At 42.9% G+C, this 15669-nt stretch overlaps 1 protein-coding gene across 5 annotated transcripts in view; it reads right to left on the bottom strand.

Moving 5' to 3' along the window:
* Positions 1-15669, bottom strand: part of LOC106611554 (follistatin-related protein 5) — a 161281-nt gene that overhangs the window by 23533 nt on the left and 122079 nt on the right. For all 5 annotated transcript variants that reach the window (XM_014211881.2, XM_014211882.2, XM_045723863.1 and 2 more), the window contains 3 exons: positions 12593-12713; positions 7991-8152; positions 6740-6874 (listed from right to left, as the gene is read on the bottom strand). In XM_014211881.2, the coding sequence (XP_014067356.2) occupies positions 6740-6874; positions 7991-8152; positions 12593-12713 (418 nt within the window). The remainder of the gene's footprint in view (positions 1-6739; positions 6875-7990; positions 8153-12592; positions 12714-15669) is intronic.

Here is a 15669-nt window from a genome sequence, read left to right as displayed (position 1 = left end):
ATTCACTTTGAGACAACTAATAACATGGAATTGGAAACTTGAGCTGCATAACAACCAAGCAAATTTAATGCGTGACCTGGAATACAACCCTGCAAAGCCCTCAGAGCCTTTTGAGTTGAGAATGATATGCCTCTTAAAAAGACGTGCTCATTTCGTCACAAAAATAGATGAACACTCAGAGCCTGCATACTGAGTGAGATCGGCCTATCACAGGAAAATGTAAGATTTTCTATTCAGGAGCAAAATGCAAATAACAGCCCCATTTTGTTTTGACTATCCTTATTTTACATTTTACATTTACATTTACATTTACATTTATTTTCCCACCGTATATGCACAACGACCTTCTCCTATCGTTCATCCATCCTACAACCCCCTGTTTCCATTCCATCTTCCATTTTCCTGGCTGTTGGCAAACCAATCTTGGGACCCAATTCAGTTCCAATTCTAATCTTTCCCTCTTCTGATGCTGCTCATTCTCTCACCCTCTCTTCTGGTGTGTGGAGAGAGTAGAGAAAGATAAATACAAATAACTGCCAAAACAGTTGTGCCACTGCTTTGGTAGTGGCAAAACAGACCTGTTAGCGTAATCTTTCAAAGGTGCTTTGTCAAGTCCCACTCTCTTGCGCTCGTGCATACATTTCTATCTCATTTAAAAGAACTGAGTTAAAGTTACACAGAGAACTGCTGTAGATGAAAGATTAGCGTGGAAAGAAAAGGGGGAGTGGCAGGGGAACACTGAATTGTTCCAGTTTCTGGTGGTGTTCAAAAAAGCGCCAAATTGGTACTGCTGGGGAAAATGGAGGAAGGAGGAAGGTTATGAGATGAGGTCTTGGTGCCCAAGTCTTTTCCAATAACGCATTAATATGATGCTATTCATCACAGGGCAGAAAGATTTCGCTCGTTCTAAACCATACAAGGGGCACATAAATCATATTCGTCATCCATATTAAAAAACAGCTATGCGCGGGGTTCACTATGCCGGGACTCCACATTCCCCACATAACACCTTCCCGTCAGCAAGGTTACAACACAAACTTGCTCTGCTTACAAGGGCACACGGCTACAACATTTGGGCACAGTGCCTGTGGATTGAAACATCCTGACATCGCAGCTAGCAGACTTACTGACTGAATTAAGAGGTGATGCAAGGCATCCCCAACTTAGCTAGGTCGGCAGATGCAAATGAAAATATGCTTCGCGACACAATCACCCTGGGTGTCTTCCTCTCTTTATTCTTCTCCCACCATGATTCATTGGATTTACCAGCCTGTGTTTGGGATTGAGTCGCCTGGCAACATTGGCACGTTGTGTCTGCTGTGTGTGTCAGTTGTTATGCAAATTGACCTGGCAGCATAGTAAAATTGAGACAGAGGATATGTTTTAATTATAGCTGGTTATAAATAACTTTGTCGAAATACTGCCTGGCTTTATTGACATGATGATGACACAGATTTCAATTGGATTCATTAACATTCCTGTTTCACGGTCTGACCATGACACATCAGTTATGAATGGATAGATAGGTTATGGAAAGATTGAAATACAAGTTAATAAAATGCCATACAAAGAGCTTAGAGAATGTGATCGTCCAGGCAAAGATGACAAATCAGTTCAGAGACACACACACAAACAAAATGGAACGTGACAATATTTGCCCACCAACAACTATGCTGTATCACCATCGACTTAAGTGTACATCAACTTAAATTCTTCCTGTTCAAATGCTATGAAACGCTGTAAATGGATTAATGTTCAACCAGGTTTAAATTTTTTGCTGCAGTTGTTTTTAAAAGCTTAATCCTGCCGATTCATTATTGGAAGGATAACTTTAGCTGGATTGAAAAACAACCCAGTCATACTATACCGGGTAATGCCGAAATGGAATTCTTCAAAGGTGTAAGACTATTCTATAATTGGAGGTGGAAGTCTATGGAGAGAACTGACTACTGGGGGGATGGTGTATCATCTTTTAAAAGAAAAAAATATCCAACGATTTAATCCTGGGAGGGGAAAATCCTTGAAAAATTCAAAAGTGCAAGTAATTGGTGAGACAGAAGTGTGGAGCTACCCATGTGATTTTACCTCGTCAGGAGAAAAAGCAGGATAAATGTTTCAGATGGTTTCAAATAAGTACTTTCCCGACGGCAAGCTGTTAAGACTCCGAGTGATGGAAACTTTACTTTTAGATATTATAGCCTCGCTATACTTTTTTAATCATATAATGTATATTTTCGTCTGGGAGAAAAGTGCAGGTCTCCGACAGCCTTCCCCGAGTCGTCATAATGTCACACACTGGCCTTACAATACACCACACATCATTGGCAATGTCCTATGAAGCTGATTCAACTGATTCAAGGGCTTGATGATTTGTTGAAATTGTCAAGGTAGTGTTGGACCGTAACAAAAGCCTGTCGCTCTCCCATTCACAATACCCTACAAGGCCTGATTCAACTAAGATCTCAAGGATTTGTTGAATTTGGTGTGTTAGTGCTTGGCTGTAACAAAAGCCTGCACACCCTAATGCACCATACAGTACATGCTTGACACATGCTCAAGGGTGCCATACATAGGCCCTACAAACGCTTCACAATGGAGCCCCTGCAGACCCACAGCCAGACAGACAGGCCATGACACTGCTGTTGCTGGCACCACAGCTTAGGTTTCTGCATAGGGACTGTGAACCGTGGCCAACACAGTGTGAAAGCATGATGTGATCGAATGTGATGGGCATCGATTGACACACACACACACGAACGCACACACACACACACACACACACCTAAACACCCCGAATCAAAATCATGTATCTGTCACATGCGCCGAATACAACGGCTGTAGACTTTATCGTGAAATGCTTACTTACGATCCCTTTCCCAACAATGCAGAGTTAAAAAGTTGTAAAAATGTGCTAACAAAAAAAGGAAATAGTAGCACAATACAATAAGAATAACGAGGCTATACACAAGCATATGTGAAGAGTGTGAGAAACTTTGAAAGTGTGTCTATGTGTTCGTGTGTGTGTGCTTGTGTGTGGCGTCAATATGCATGTGTGTGTGTGTGTTTCGTGTGTGTGAGCATATGTGTGTGTGTGTGTGTGGGGTATGTATGTGTGTGTTGGAGTGTCAGTGTAGTAAGTGTGAGTGTGTGGGTAGAGTACAGTGAGCGTGCATAGAGCCAGTGCAAGAGAGTCAGAGCAAAAAAAGGGGGTCAATGCAAATAATCCGGGTAGACATTTAATTAACTGTTCAGAAGCCTTATGGATTGGGGATAGAAGCTGTTCAGAAGCCTTTTGGTCCCAAACTTGACGCTCCAGTACCGCTTGACGGGTGGTAGCAGAGAGAACAGTCTATGACTTGGCTGGAGTAAATTTTTAGGGCCTTCCTCTGACACCACCTGGTATAGAAGTCATGGATGGCAGGGAGCTCAGCCCCAGTGATGTACTGGGCCGTATGCACTACCCTCTGTAGCGCCTTGCGGTTGGATGCCAAGCAGTTGCCATACCAGGCAGTGATGCAGCCAGTCAAGATGGTGCAGCTGTAGAACTCTTTGAGGATCTGAGGGCCCGCGCCAAATATTTTCAGCCTCCTGAGGGGGAAGAGGTGGGTTTGGATCATGATAGGTCTTTAGTGGTGTGGACACCAACGAACTTGAAGCTCTAGACCCACTCCACTACAACCCCTGCGATGTGAACGGGGGCGTGTTCTGCCTTTTGTTTCCCGTAGTCCAGGATCCGCTCCTTTGTCTTTCTGACGTTGAGGGAGAGATTGATACACACACACACACGTTGACACACACACACAGTACTCACATGCGTAGGCTGTAGGCACATGTCCCTCTCTATGTTTTGGCCAAGGCACAAAGAAACGAACGTCAACAAACGCTCCTGCGTCACGCCCCAGAAATAATTGGCAGCCATTTTTAAATGCAGGGCAGATATTCATGCCAGTTTAGCACCAGTTCTGGTCAAATTATTCTAATATGTTTTTTGTCATTTAGCAGACGCTCTTATCCAGAGCGACTTACAGTAGTGATTTCCTACAATTTCATACTTTTTTCTGTAGTGGTCCCTCCATGGGAATCGAACCCACAACCCCTGGCGTTGACTCTTGAGGAGCACTCTGAATATTGTCTGCTTGCTTTTTTTGACGGTGATGAAGTGCACCAACAGCTTCAAGAAAAACTATTGACTCTCGCGGAGGCGACAAGCAGGTTTTTGACCTTGAACAAGCTCAAGGTGAATCCACTGAGTGGGATTCATTCTTTGCTCCGAGTATCATGTTTCTCACACTACTGTTTACTATTACTGTAACTATTTCAGCAATCTATCAACACTACGTTGAATACGACAGTCAAGATACTTGTATTTATTTGTACTAGATATCTGATGTATGAACCATGCAGCCTACTGAGCCATTTGCAAGAGTGAAAACTCACACAGTGACAATAGTGGACAGGAGAAAATAAAATATAAGACATGTGGTATGACATGACATCTACCTAAAAACATAAAGGATGATATGAAGGAGCTCTAGCAAACGATGGTCGACAGTATCGAGTTGAAAGTTCCCACACGGCTCCAGCTGCAAAAGGGGTTGAATCGTTCCCAGTAAAGATGGGAGGTCATTAAGGCACAGCAGACAGTTATCAAATGGGAGGGAGGGATGGAGGGAGGTGAGGAAGGGAGGGCCGGCGGGAGGGAAGAGGGAGACAAGAGATGTCTAGGAATAGCTTGGCTAAGGTTAAAGCTAGCCAGCCCAGGGACACAAGTTACAATGGTTATATGAAGGGCAGGTCACATGGACCATATATCACATGCATCAGCTGATCACAAGTATCTTTCACAAGTCTATGTTAATATATGGATATAAGAAAGTTGGCTACAGTACGTCATAAACAAAGTGGTGTTCAATACCCTACTGTAAGGCTACATCCCTTTCCAGTGATGGCTGTAATACAGTGAATTTAGGTTTATTACAAAACATAAAATGTGCTCAACTGCCTACTGTGTATCACCTTGCAGTTGTTGATCTCTCTCTCTCTCTCTCTCTCTCTCTCTCTCTCTCTCTCTCTCTCTCTCTTCTCTCTCTCTCTCTCGATGCAGAAGAGAGAGAGTGGTGGGATGCATCAGTTGTGCACAGCGGAGCTTCAGCTTACACCCTGACTAAGAGAGCTAACATAGCCTCAGGGCTAGAGAGGCAACCCGAGGCAGTCTGCATTGTGGTCTAGCAGAGCAAGCTGAGCACCTGGATAAGTAGACAGCCCACAGGGGTAATAAGGGGAGACCAGACGAGGTCAAACATGCATTGTGGTGCTGCTGGGTGGTTATAATGTAGTGGTGGACTATTTCAACATCCACGCCGCTATCTCTTTGATGTTGACTATGGGCTGTGGATCCAAAATGGTCGCAAGTGTGCAGACCTCCTGAGCAGTTTCATCATACACAGTGAATTCAAAGCTTCAAAGGAGGAGACTGACTGAATTCTGACCCAAGAGTAAGTATGCTCTCTGGGTTGGGGATGATCCAAAATGGCCACCAGTGTGTGTGTGTCAAACCCCTGAGCAGTTTCATCACACTCGGTGGCTTCAAATCTTCAAAGGAGGCAACTGACTGACTTCTGAGTGATCCTGTGATGTGTGACGGCACGTGGAGTGTGTCACTGTCGCTGGGACAGCAGCTAAACCTGATGCATCATCGAAGGGGACATGTGAGTGACTTGAGAGTTAGAGTTGCTCCGTTCGCTTTTGACGTGCTGTTATTACAACACAAGCTCCAAATAAAACACCATCCCTCCCCCGTAACTGCAGCAACAGAGACGTGGCGTGGCACGTGGGGCCGTCTATAGAGTAAAGAGTGCGCTACCGTTCTAATTACAGAATATTTTTGCCCTATTTTAGCTGCCAGTCAAACTGTGCAAAAGTGAAACTGAAACCTAAGTTTAGCTATTCATTCTGAGCAGGAAAACAAAAAATACAAAAAGAGTGCCTAGCACTGGGATTGAACCCGCAATCCTCTAAGCCGTAGTTTGCAGTTTATGCCCATCCTAAACTCCATAGCCGACACACCTACTAAATGGTAATAGACACTCGCGTTGCCCCTTGTGGACGTTAGGAAATTGCCATGGAGATAAAATGCCACCCAGTGCCATAATTTCACCCTTTTAATGATGGCACTGGGTGTCATAATCCACTAGAGTCTGGCCTTCCTTATTAGGAGAGAAGAGGATTAGCGACAACGTGGTTCGCTAATCAGGGATTGATCTCTTATTTTTTTTACATTTTGGAAAGTCCCATGATGAATAGGACTGTGTCTGTTCTGAACACGTACTTGTATCCCAATTCTACTTTGTCCCTTAGGGCCACCCAAACATTTCCTCAAAAAGCTGAACTAATTTCACACGCCTTTTGATGACGGGACCATCAGTGCAAATCTCCCTCAATTAAATAAGAATCTAAGATAAACAGTAACAACACACCCATTAACATAGTATTAGAATAGGTACCCTGTTACTAATGACAACCATTAGCCTCCATAGCCAAACCACCAAACCACTAGATAGGAGACAATAATATTGTGTGTAGCTATCTATTATTTCTCTAGCTGAAGTTCTATTATTACATTTGTTATAAACTATTAACAAGTGACTGGATGAATTATTGAATGTTTTGAGCTGCGTGTCTCCATTATCCCCAGGGAAGGATACACACACGCAAAGGAGACATCATGACTTATACATACGGGTCTTGCGCGCCGAATCCTCCACAAACAGGGAGGAGATGTCCTCGTCCACCCCGGCATCGTTTTTGGCGATACAGGTGTACGCCCCCGTGTCCTCGAAGTGGACGTTGCTGATGTGCACCTCGCTTCCGTTAGCTGGTTGACACAAAAGAAAACATGAGCACACAGACAGACGCGCTCAGACACACACGCACACAGACAGACAAACGGACGGACGCACGTATGCCCACACATGCACACAGACACTGTCAGTAAGTGTGGCACATGCAGATAAAATACCATTTGTGTGTTGACAGTGACACTTAAGAGATGTTTGCCAATTTTGATCAAAGTCACCCCATTACATAACTGAGACTAATAGGATAGGAGACGGGAGAGTGAGGGGTCTTAACAGGATTGGAAGATGTCAAAATGGGAGACCTTGCAAAGTTGCGGCATGTAGTGGGAGTCATTGTGTACTGTGTTGATCTAGTTGTCGCTAACGGTAGGGTGTCTCCCCATCTGGGGAATGATTTTGATGTCACACCAAAAGCACTAAGAAGAGCCACTGAACACGTCGATTGGCACGTGTGTTTTTCTGTTGCTCATAAGAAAAACGAGATTTCAGTCTTGGAGGAGTGTTTCCTGACCGATTCCATGTTTGTCCCACATGAGACACTGTGGAAGCCCGTTTCACTTCCTTCAAATCACCAGAATTAATCTAAGATAACTCAAGAAAAGTGCAATAAATGTTGACGTTTTTGCTGAGGATCTTTTAGTTGTGCAATTTTACATCTAACTAAGGTGTTTGGTGCAGTAATTCTCAAGTAAGGAAATGCGTGACGTCCTATGTAAAAAAAAGTCTGAGCTGCTGGGCAGCCCTGTCTCACTGTCTATGCTATTGGATAGAGCGCAATCACCGCAGCTGTTCAACCCATGTTAGTGGGCAAATGGACATTGTCAAATCAAAACACAACCTTCATTTACCCCTTGTGACGCACAGATGTTCCAAACTCCGTTTTAGACGAGACTGACTTTATAACCAAAATTACCCAATTTCTAGTGTCAATTTTGACACTAGAATAAAACATTTTGAAATGGAGTGAAACTGGGAGGTACTAGCTTAACTTCTCCAATATGAACACATATTTCCATTTTGTTTGCAAATTGTTTTGATTCGGTATACCCTATTGAACATGACCCAGATGTATGCCAGCGTTGCTTGATCCAATTTCTAACCCTATTCCCCACCTGCGACTAGATGGAACCCACCTTGCAGGGTGAGCTGTTTGGACAGCTTGGTAGCGATGTCCATGCCATTCTTCAGCCATGCCAGCTGTGGGTTGGGGATACCCTCAGCATGGCACCGGAGACTGGCCGTCACCCCTGGCTCCCGGGCCTGGCTCTCTGGGTAGACACGGATGACGGGAGGAACTGCATTGTGGGAAGAAGGAAGAGAATAAAAGATTAATGTAGGCCCACACACTTTGTTGAAAATTACGGGGCTTTTGAGGAATGAGGCAGCCTTATTGGATAAGAAGTTTTCTTTTAGAGTGCCTGCCAAGTCCATTTAACTTCTCACCTCTGCATTAACATACTATCAATAGGATCAAGTGCATTTCCAGCATATGCTGAATGCCATTAGAAACATTGGTGTGCTCGGCGAGATCCGTGCAAGCCAAACAAATCAGCTTGATAAATAAGGGAGAGAACCTCGGTGGGGCTGGCCATTGATTTTGTTGGGCGACCATTGATTTTGGGCAATCTTTTGTCAGGCAAGGGGAGGAGGGGGAAAGGAGCTGCAGGAAGAGACACGACTTTTGTCTAACAACTTTACTTAAGATGTGTTCTATATAAGAGATTTATAAGCAATGCACTATACCGAATGTTCAGGCATTTATAAGCAATAGACACAGAATTCCACAGGTCAACCTGCAGTTTTTGACAAGAGTAATTGTTATGCATTGCTTATGAAAGTATGACATAGTTCTTATGCAGGGTGCCTATAACTTGTTAACATATTTCTTAGTACAAAATCAAAATAATATATTTGAATAATCCTTAGAAAGGACAGCACATTCTAAGCCTGATAGTATTATGACAAAGGTCCAAGAGAGCTGAAAAATTATTTTCATTATTGAAAAATTAGTTACAAGGTTGAATTTAATCAATGTGTGTCAATGCACTATTGACTCATTTAGTGCACCTCCAATATTGTTGTAATTTTATGTGGAGGAATCCTTGTAAACAAAGGCAATATGGCAGTTTGTGACCGTATGTTTCCCTGTACTTCACTTTCCCTGTTGAATTTAAGAGTAATGTCCTGATAGAGGTAAATTGGGAACATTAGACCACTCCAACATGCTATCCTGTCATTGACATTTGGGTCACAGCAAATGTGCCCCAAATCTATGGCCTATTTACCCACTTTAAAATAGAGGTAAAAACAATACCAGTAATACCATTTAACCTCTAAAAGCCTAAGCTAACATATGGAATTGTTTTAAGATGGTCATACCATGGATCATTTAGCGATTTGATTTAGAATTTTAGGACCCCTTTAGGAATCAAAAAGTTAAATAATAATATTCAAAAAAGTAAAAAAAGAAATCATACAGTGGCTGTTTGCAGGCCAAACCGTTCGGACGTTACAGACGTTTTCGTGAGAATAATTTTTTGGGGGATGTCTCATGGTCTGACAAACACCGCTGTAGCTTGACCACCTTCCACCGCAGATGTGGAAGGCCGCCACAGGAGGGTGCTTAAACTGACCGTTTTTGATGGGGATGTTTTTATGTTACTTAGATTGATGTACAGGCGCATCAATAGACTATTAAGGATTAAAATAGACTTACAAAGAGCAGTAACGTCAAGGCTTCAGAAAAGATTGCTACCTTGCTACCCTGGTAGGCAGCATAGGAGAGAGAAGAGGAGTGCCACAGAGACTATTTCCTGTGGGCTTGACTAGGGAGAGGAAGCCTTTGGCCAGCCAGCTGAGTGTGAGACTAGAGAGTGATTTGGTGCCATGGCCATCTGCTCCCAGTAACATTCTGGTTCCTAGAACCTGCTGCCCTACAACATGCCTCAGCTTGAAGGTATGCCACCCAGCAATGCCAAACATACCAACCGGAACGAGCCATAGCAGGTGTTAGATAAAGGTAGCCAGCTGACAGAAATAACACCACTAAAATCCATTAAATGTATAGTTTAAAATGTTGTTTGACTCTTTATGTCAAGCATCATAAAAACGATGGTTTAATGTAGCGGATTCCCACCGGTTACATCGATACCATTTCAGGAAAAGGCGGGCCGAACAGGCCCCCACTCACATTGACGGGGCTGTAGTGGAGCGGGTCGAGAGTTTCAAGTTCCTTGGTGTCCACATCACCAACGAACTATCATGGTCCAAACATATCAAGACAGTCGTGAAGAGGGCACAAAAAAAAAATTCCCCCTCAGGAGACTGAAAAGATTTGTCATGGGTCTCGTTATTGTTATTCTTATTGTGTTGCTTTTTATTATTACTTTTTATTTTAGCTTACTTGGTAAATATTTTCTTCTTCTTGAACTGCACTGTTGGTTAAGGTCTTGTAAGTAAGCATTTCACGGTAAAGTCTACACTTGTTGTATTCGGCGCATGTGGCAAATAACGTTAGACCTGATTTGATTAGGAGACAATTTTGGAGGTCATGCCGTCTTTACACAGTGACGGCCTTTAGACTCCACTGTTCCACTTCTAATTAATATACTACAGTCAGCACTCATTGTATATAAGAGACCCTAAGGTCTTATTAACCTAGAAAAATATATATATTTCTCTAAACACTTCTTATTTTTCATGTAAGTGGCTTGGTGGTGCTCCCTCCCTCCCTCCCTCCCAAAATGCCTCAATCTTCCGCTGTGCATGCATTTGTAAAAACACTTCTTGTTTATGTTCGAATCACCATTTCCTTTAGCTCAGGCACAAAGTGAAATATAGTCATAGTGGTTTTCACACTCAAAACTAGATTCAGACAGAGTTGGAGACATGTTGTAGCCTGATGTCTTCCTAGGAGTGACAAGAGACATAGTGATACGAGTATAGGACACAGCAGGGTTGACAGCTCCATCATAAAACTCCCCAGCCTGCCGTCAATCACACAGCAAGTCTCCCGTCAGCACTGGTGGCAAATGGAAGTGTGTGTATCACACGCACACACACACACACACACGCATACAAACAGGCACACACACGCCCTCGCCCACACACATAGCTCTTCAGGAGACAGCCTTGCCAGCACACTCAAGGGTGGTTTCAGACTTTCAACTTTTCACCAAATTGACTAGTAGCCCCTGTGAGTCCCCTGCCCTCTGTGTTTCATCTCAAGCATCACGACCAAGGCATGCCCCATTATAGGGGCTGTCGGAGTGTTCTGGCCCCCCCACCATGGAAAACACTTTTTCTCTGCCTAGTGATTAGTCTTTCTTCCTGCCTGTTCTCACAGCTAGCTCTGGGCCACCCATGGAGGGTTTCCAAACATCAGAGAGAGGGAACCATACACGGACGCCCCACATCCCTACAGCCAATGAGGACCAAGACTGTGAAAGACATACTTTATCAAATCGAGGGATACGATTTACGTGAATACATATACATACACCAAGATAGAACATGAACATCCCCAGGCACAAGCATAATGCTCATGTGGCTTTTTTCACAAATTGTCACCGCAATTGCTCAGTGCTGATTAACTTGTCTAAAAATCCTGTAATAGTGATCAATGTAATATGCATGTAATAACATATGGAAAGCCTGTCGAGAGGAGCTTTTGTTGAGTCATCTGGCTGTAATCAGTTGTTTCCATTATTCAAGTGCTATGGATCATAAAAATAAGAATTTGTTCTTAACTGACTTGCCTAGTTAAATAAAGGTACAATAAAATAAATAAGCATTTGACCATAATTAAATGCATTTCTTACAATTTTCACACACCATATACTTATGCCCTTATGCATTTCTATATAATATACTGCAGTGGTTATCTAAAGATGATATTTTTTAGACCGAACCCTGAACTGTATTTCCAGAGAAAGGTGAACATTATCCCCTGACAATTCTGATGTGTGTTTTTTCAATGTTTTGACACATAATTGAGCGAAAGGCCATCGGTGAACCCTGATGGCTGTTAGCACAAAAGATGAACTTTTTCGCCCCATCCATTTCCAAAATCATTTGCCAGGCGGCATTTACCCGGGCCAGCCAATTTGTTTTTCAACCAATTAAAGCAATACATTATCATTAGCTACACTGTGAGTGATTCTGTGTGTGCTTTAAGGTCATCGTTAATGGAAACGGTCTGTTTCGAACGATTGTCCTTCTGTCAGAAATTCGGCAGCAGTGAGTGTTTTAAGACAGCAGCAAGTACTATCTTTTCCTGCGTGCCTCAACTCATGTCTCTAATATGAAAATCTCATCGACAAGACATGGCCTCCTTTCCAATTACAAATCTAACACTTGAAAGCGTTTTCACACAACTAAGGGCTATTTGATTAGTTAAATCTGACTGAGTGATAATCCTGAAAGAAAGGGAAGCAGTTTAATCACTCTGATAGAATTATAGATCCAAAACAACACTCTCAACAAGCTCATGTCGCATTCCCAGTTTCCTTTCAGCGTATTTAAAAAAAAAAAAGAGAGAACTTGACAGCCCTGTAAGCATTTAATTTCACCTCACATATCTCTGTCTCAATGGTGGCAAGTCAAAGTATCCAGGCGCACCCTTAGGTGTGATTTAACAACATTTGGCGTGGATAGGCATTTGGCTGTGACGCAGCTGCGGAAGGAAGTGTGAGAGTGTACCATTCTGTTCCCGCCGAGCAGAGGCGGCGGCTTACCGTTCACCTGGAGCGTGTGCATCTGCGAGAGCTGCTCGTACCCGTCAGCATGGCAGGTGTAGTTCCCTGTATGGGTGGTGGTCACCTTGGTGATGTACAATGAGCCGTCATCTCCGAAATCCTGCAGAAGAAGAAAGAGGGACGTCACAATGACTGTGTGGGACAAAAAAAAAACGAATGGGGTTCAAAATCGAATTCACCTCAGTATGAATGTATGAATAAAATGTTTTGAGAATGTGCAAAATGTGCTCAGGCAATATGGCTGTGGGGCTTGCAGCAGAGAGAATTGGTGTTATTGGAACTTTTGTAAAGCAGCAAAAGAAAACTGGGGACAAGGAGGACATGATCAATAAAAGCACACTGTGACATACATTTCCATCAAAGACAAGCAGTTCAACAATAATCTTCCAATTATTGTTTTTTGTATGCCTGCTACCATAATACCCAATACTGGGTCCTTAACGACATGCGAAAGGAGTAAAGCTACACTTTAACATTTCTATGTATTATCTTATATGAAAAGAGAAACCTGCACTGCATCTTATCAAAAACATGTCCAGGAAGCAACTATAATCAAGTGAAAAACTGCTTTGCTTTTCGTTTAGGGCTGAAATTCACCTATAGTTGGGCTCGTTTTAAAACAGAGGTAAGTTAAAGTAAGTCTGCCTGTAATTTTATAGTAATCAAATCAAAATCAAATCAATGTTTATTGGTCCCGTACACAGATTTGCAGATCGCAGGTGCACCGAAATGCTTATGTTCCTATCTAATGATAACAATACACATATAAGGAAAAATAAGGAAATTACAAATAACAAGTCAATGTGAACTAATGTTCTTTATGTTCAGCATAATCAATTGAAAATGTCATTATGAGTAATCACCAAAAAGAGCAAAATGAGAGAATGTAATTTGTTTTTTTTACATGAATGCAACACAATTACAAGTTTCACTGCGCAATTTCAAATGACAAGCCAATCTGTGAGGCTACCAAGGTCATGATAAACAACTGAAACAAATGTAATGTATGCTGTGTAATGATCAAGCTGGTGGTGAAAACAAATAAACACAGCAAAAAAAGAAACGCCCCTTTTTCAGGACTCTGTCTTTCAAAGATAATTCGTAAAAATCCAAATAACTTCACAGATCTTCATTGTAAAGGGTTTAAACACTGTTTCCCATGCTTGTTCAATGAACCATAAACAATTAATGAACATGCACCTGTGGAACGGTCATTAAGACACTAACAGCTTACAGACGGTAGGCAATTAAGGTCATAGTTATGAAAACTTAGGACACTAAAGAGGTCTTTCTACTGACTCTGAAAAAACACCAAAAGAAAGATGCCCAGGGTCCCTGCTCATCTGCGTGAACGTGCCTTAGGCATGCTGCAAGGAGGCATGAGGACCGCAGATGTGGCCAGGGCAATAAATTGCAATGTCCGTACTGTGAGACGCCTAAGACAGCGCTACAGGGAGACAGGACGGACAGCTGATAACAACACCTGCACAGGATCTGTACATGCGAACATCACACCTGCGGGACAGGTACAGGATGGCAACAACAACTGCCCGAGTTACACCAGGAACGCACAATCCCTCCATCAGTGCTCAGACTGTCCGCAATAGGCTGAGAGAGGCTGGACTGAGGGCTTGTAGGGCTGTTGTAAGGCAGGTCCTCACCAGACATCACCAGCACCATGTCAACTATGGGTACAAACCCACCGTCGCTGGACCAGACAGGACTGGCAAAAAGTGCTCTTCACTGACAAGTCGCGGTTTTGTCTCACCAGGGGTGATGGTCTCATTCGCGTTTATCGTCGAAGGAATGAGCACTACACCGAGGCCTGTACTCTGGAGCGGGATCGATTTGGAGGTGGAGGGTCCGTCATGGTCCGTCATGGAGGGTCCGTCATGTCACAACATCATCGGACTGAGCTTGTTTTCATTGCAGGAAATCTCAACGCTGTGCGTTACAGGGAAGACACTAACTTTTGATTTTGACCCCCCCTTTGTTCAGGGACACATTATTCAATTTCTGTTAGTCATATGTCTGTGGAACTTGTTCAGTTTATATCTCAGTTGTTGATTCTTGTTGTGTTCATACAAATATTTACACTTGTTAAATTTGCTGAAAATAAATGCAGTTGACAGTGAGAGGACATTTCTTTTTTTGCTGAGTTTAGATGCTGAGTAAAAAGAAAAATGTAAAAATGTAATAAAAAAAGAATACTGCTGTTCCAGTACATTGAAATAAGCCCCAAAGCTAATGAATCCATCTGGAAATAACTTCAATTCACTTCCTCCTTTAATGCCTATCAACATTTGTACTTTCACAGGTAATTTGATATTTTTTTATGGGAGTATTTCTCACTTCAGTTAGTTGATAAAAATGTATTCATTCTAATTTGATTAGGCAGCTTTCCTTGCTGGAAACCCAGACAGACCTGAAGAAAGATAGCAAATATGTGTTTCTTGTCATAATTCAATTAGAATTCTGATCATATCTGATGGCATTGTTTAGGTCTCAGAGTCAGTACATGTCGTCCCTTACATAGACCTGCAAGACAGATATAAAGCATAGGCATGGGCCACCATGTTTGGCAGGTACAACCTCTATGACCGAATAAACAGCGATCAGGTATGAGATTGTGAGACTCAGGCTGTACCGGATCATCATACCGTCGCTATGTGAAGGGAATTGATGGCACGTTTTGGCCCCTCTGCGGAAAGCATATTGTGTCACCCTTCTAAATGAAAAATGAATGGGGGGAGAAATGAAACTCAGAGGTGTGGAACTAGAGGCACTGGAGGCGATCGACCCCGCACCCTTCCTCCACCCCTCATTCCCCCTCCACCTCTCAGACATAGCTGAGGGAAGGTGAGACAGAGGAGCGAAAAGAGGAAAAGGAAGAAGATTTACAGGCCATCCTGATAGAAATAAATGGCTGCCATACTCTCTCAGCAACCCTTTGCATGACCAACTGACCTCTTAAAGAACACCAAGGAACTGTCTCATTGGCATCTAATACAGGGCAGGAGATGTGACCCTAATACAGGGCAGGACATGTGAGGCCA

Source organism: Salmo salar, chromosome ssa09 (genome assembly GCF_905237065.1).
Source record: "Salmo salar chromosome ssa09, Ssal_v3.1, whole genome shotgun sequence".
Taxonomy (NCBI): Eukaryota; Metazoa; Chordata; class Actinopteri; order Salmoniformes; family Salmonidae; genus Salmo; species Salmo salar.
The sequence above is the reverse complement of the archived record's forward strand: the minus strand, read 5'-3'. Positions and strand labels throughout refer to the sequence as shown.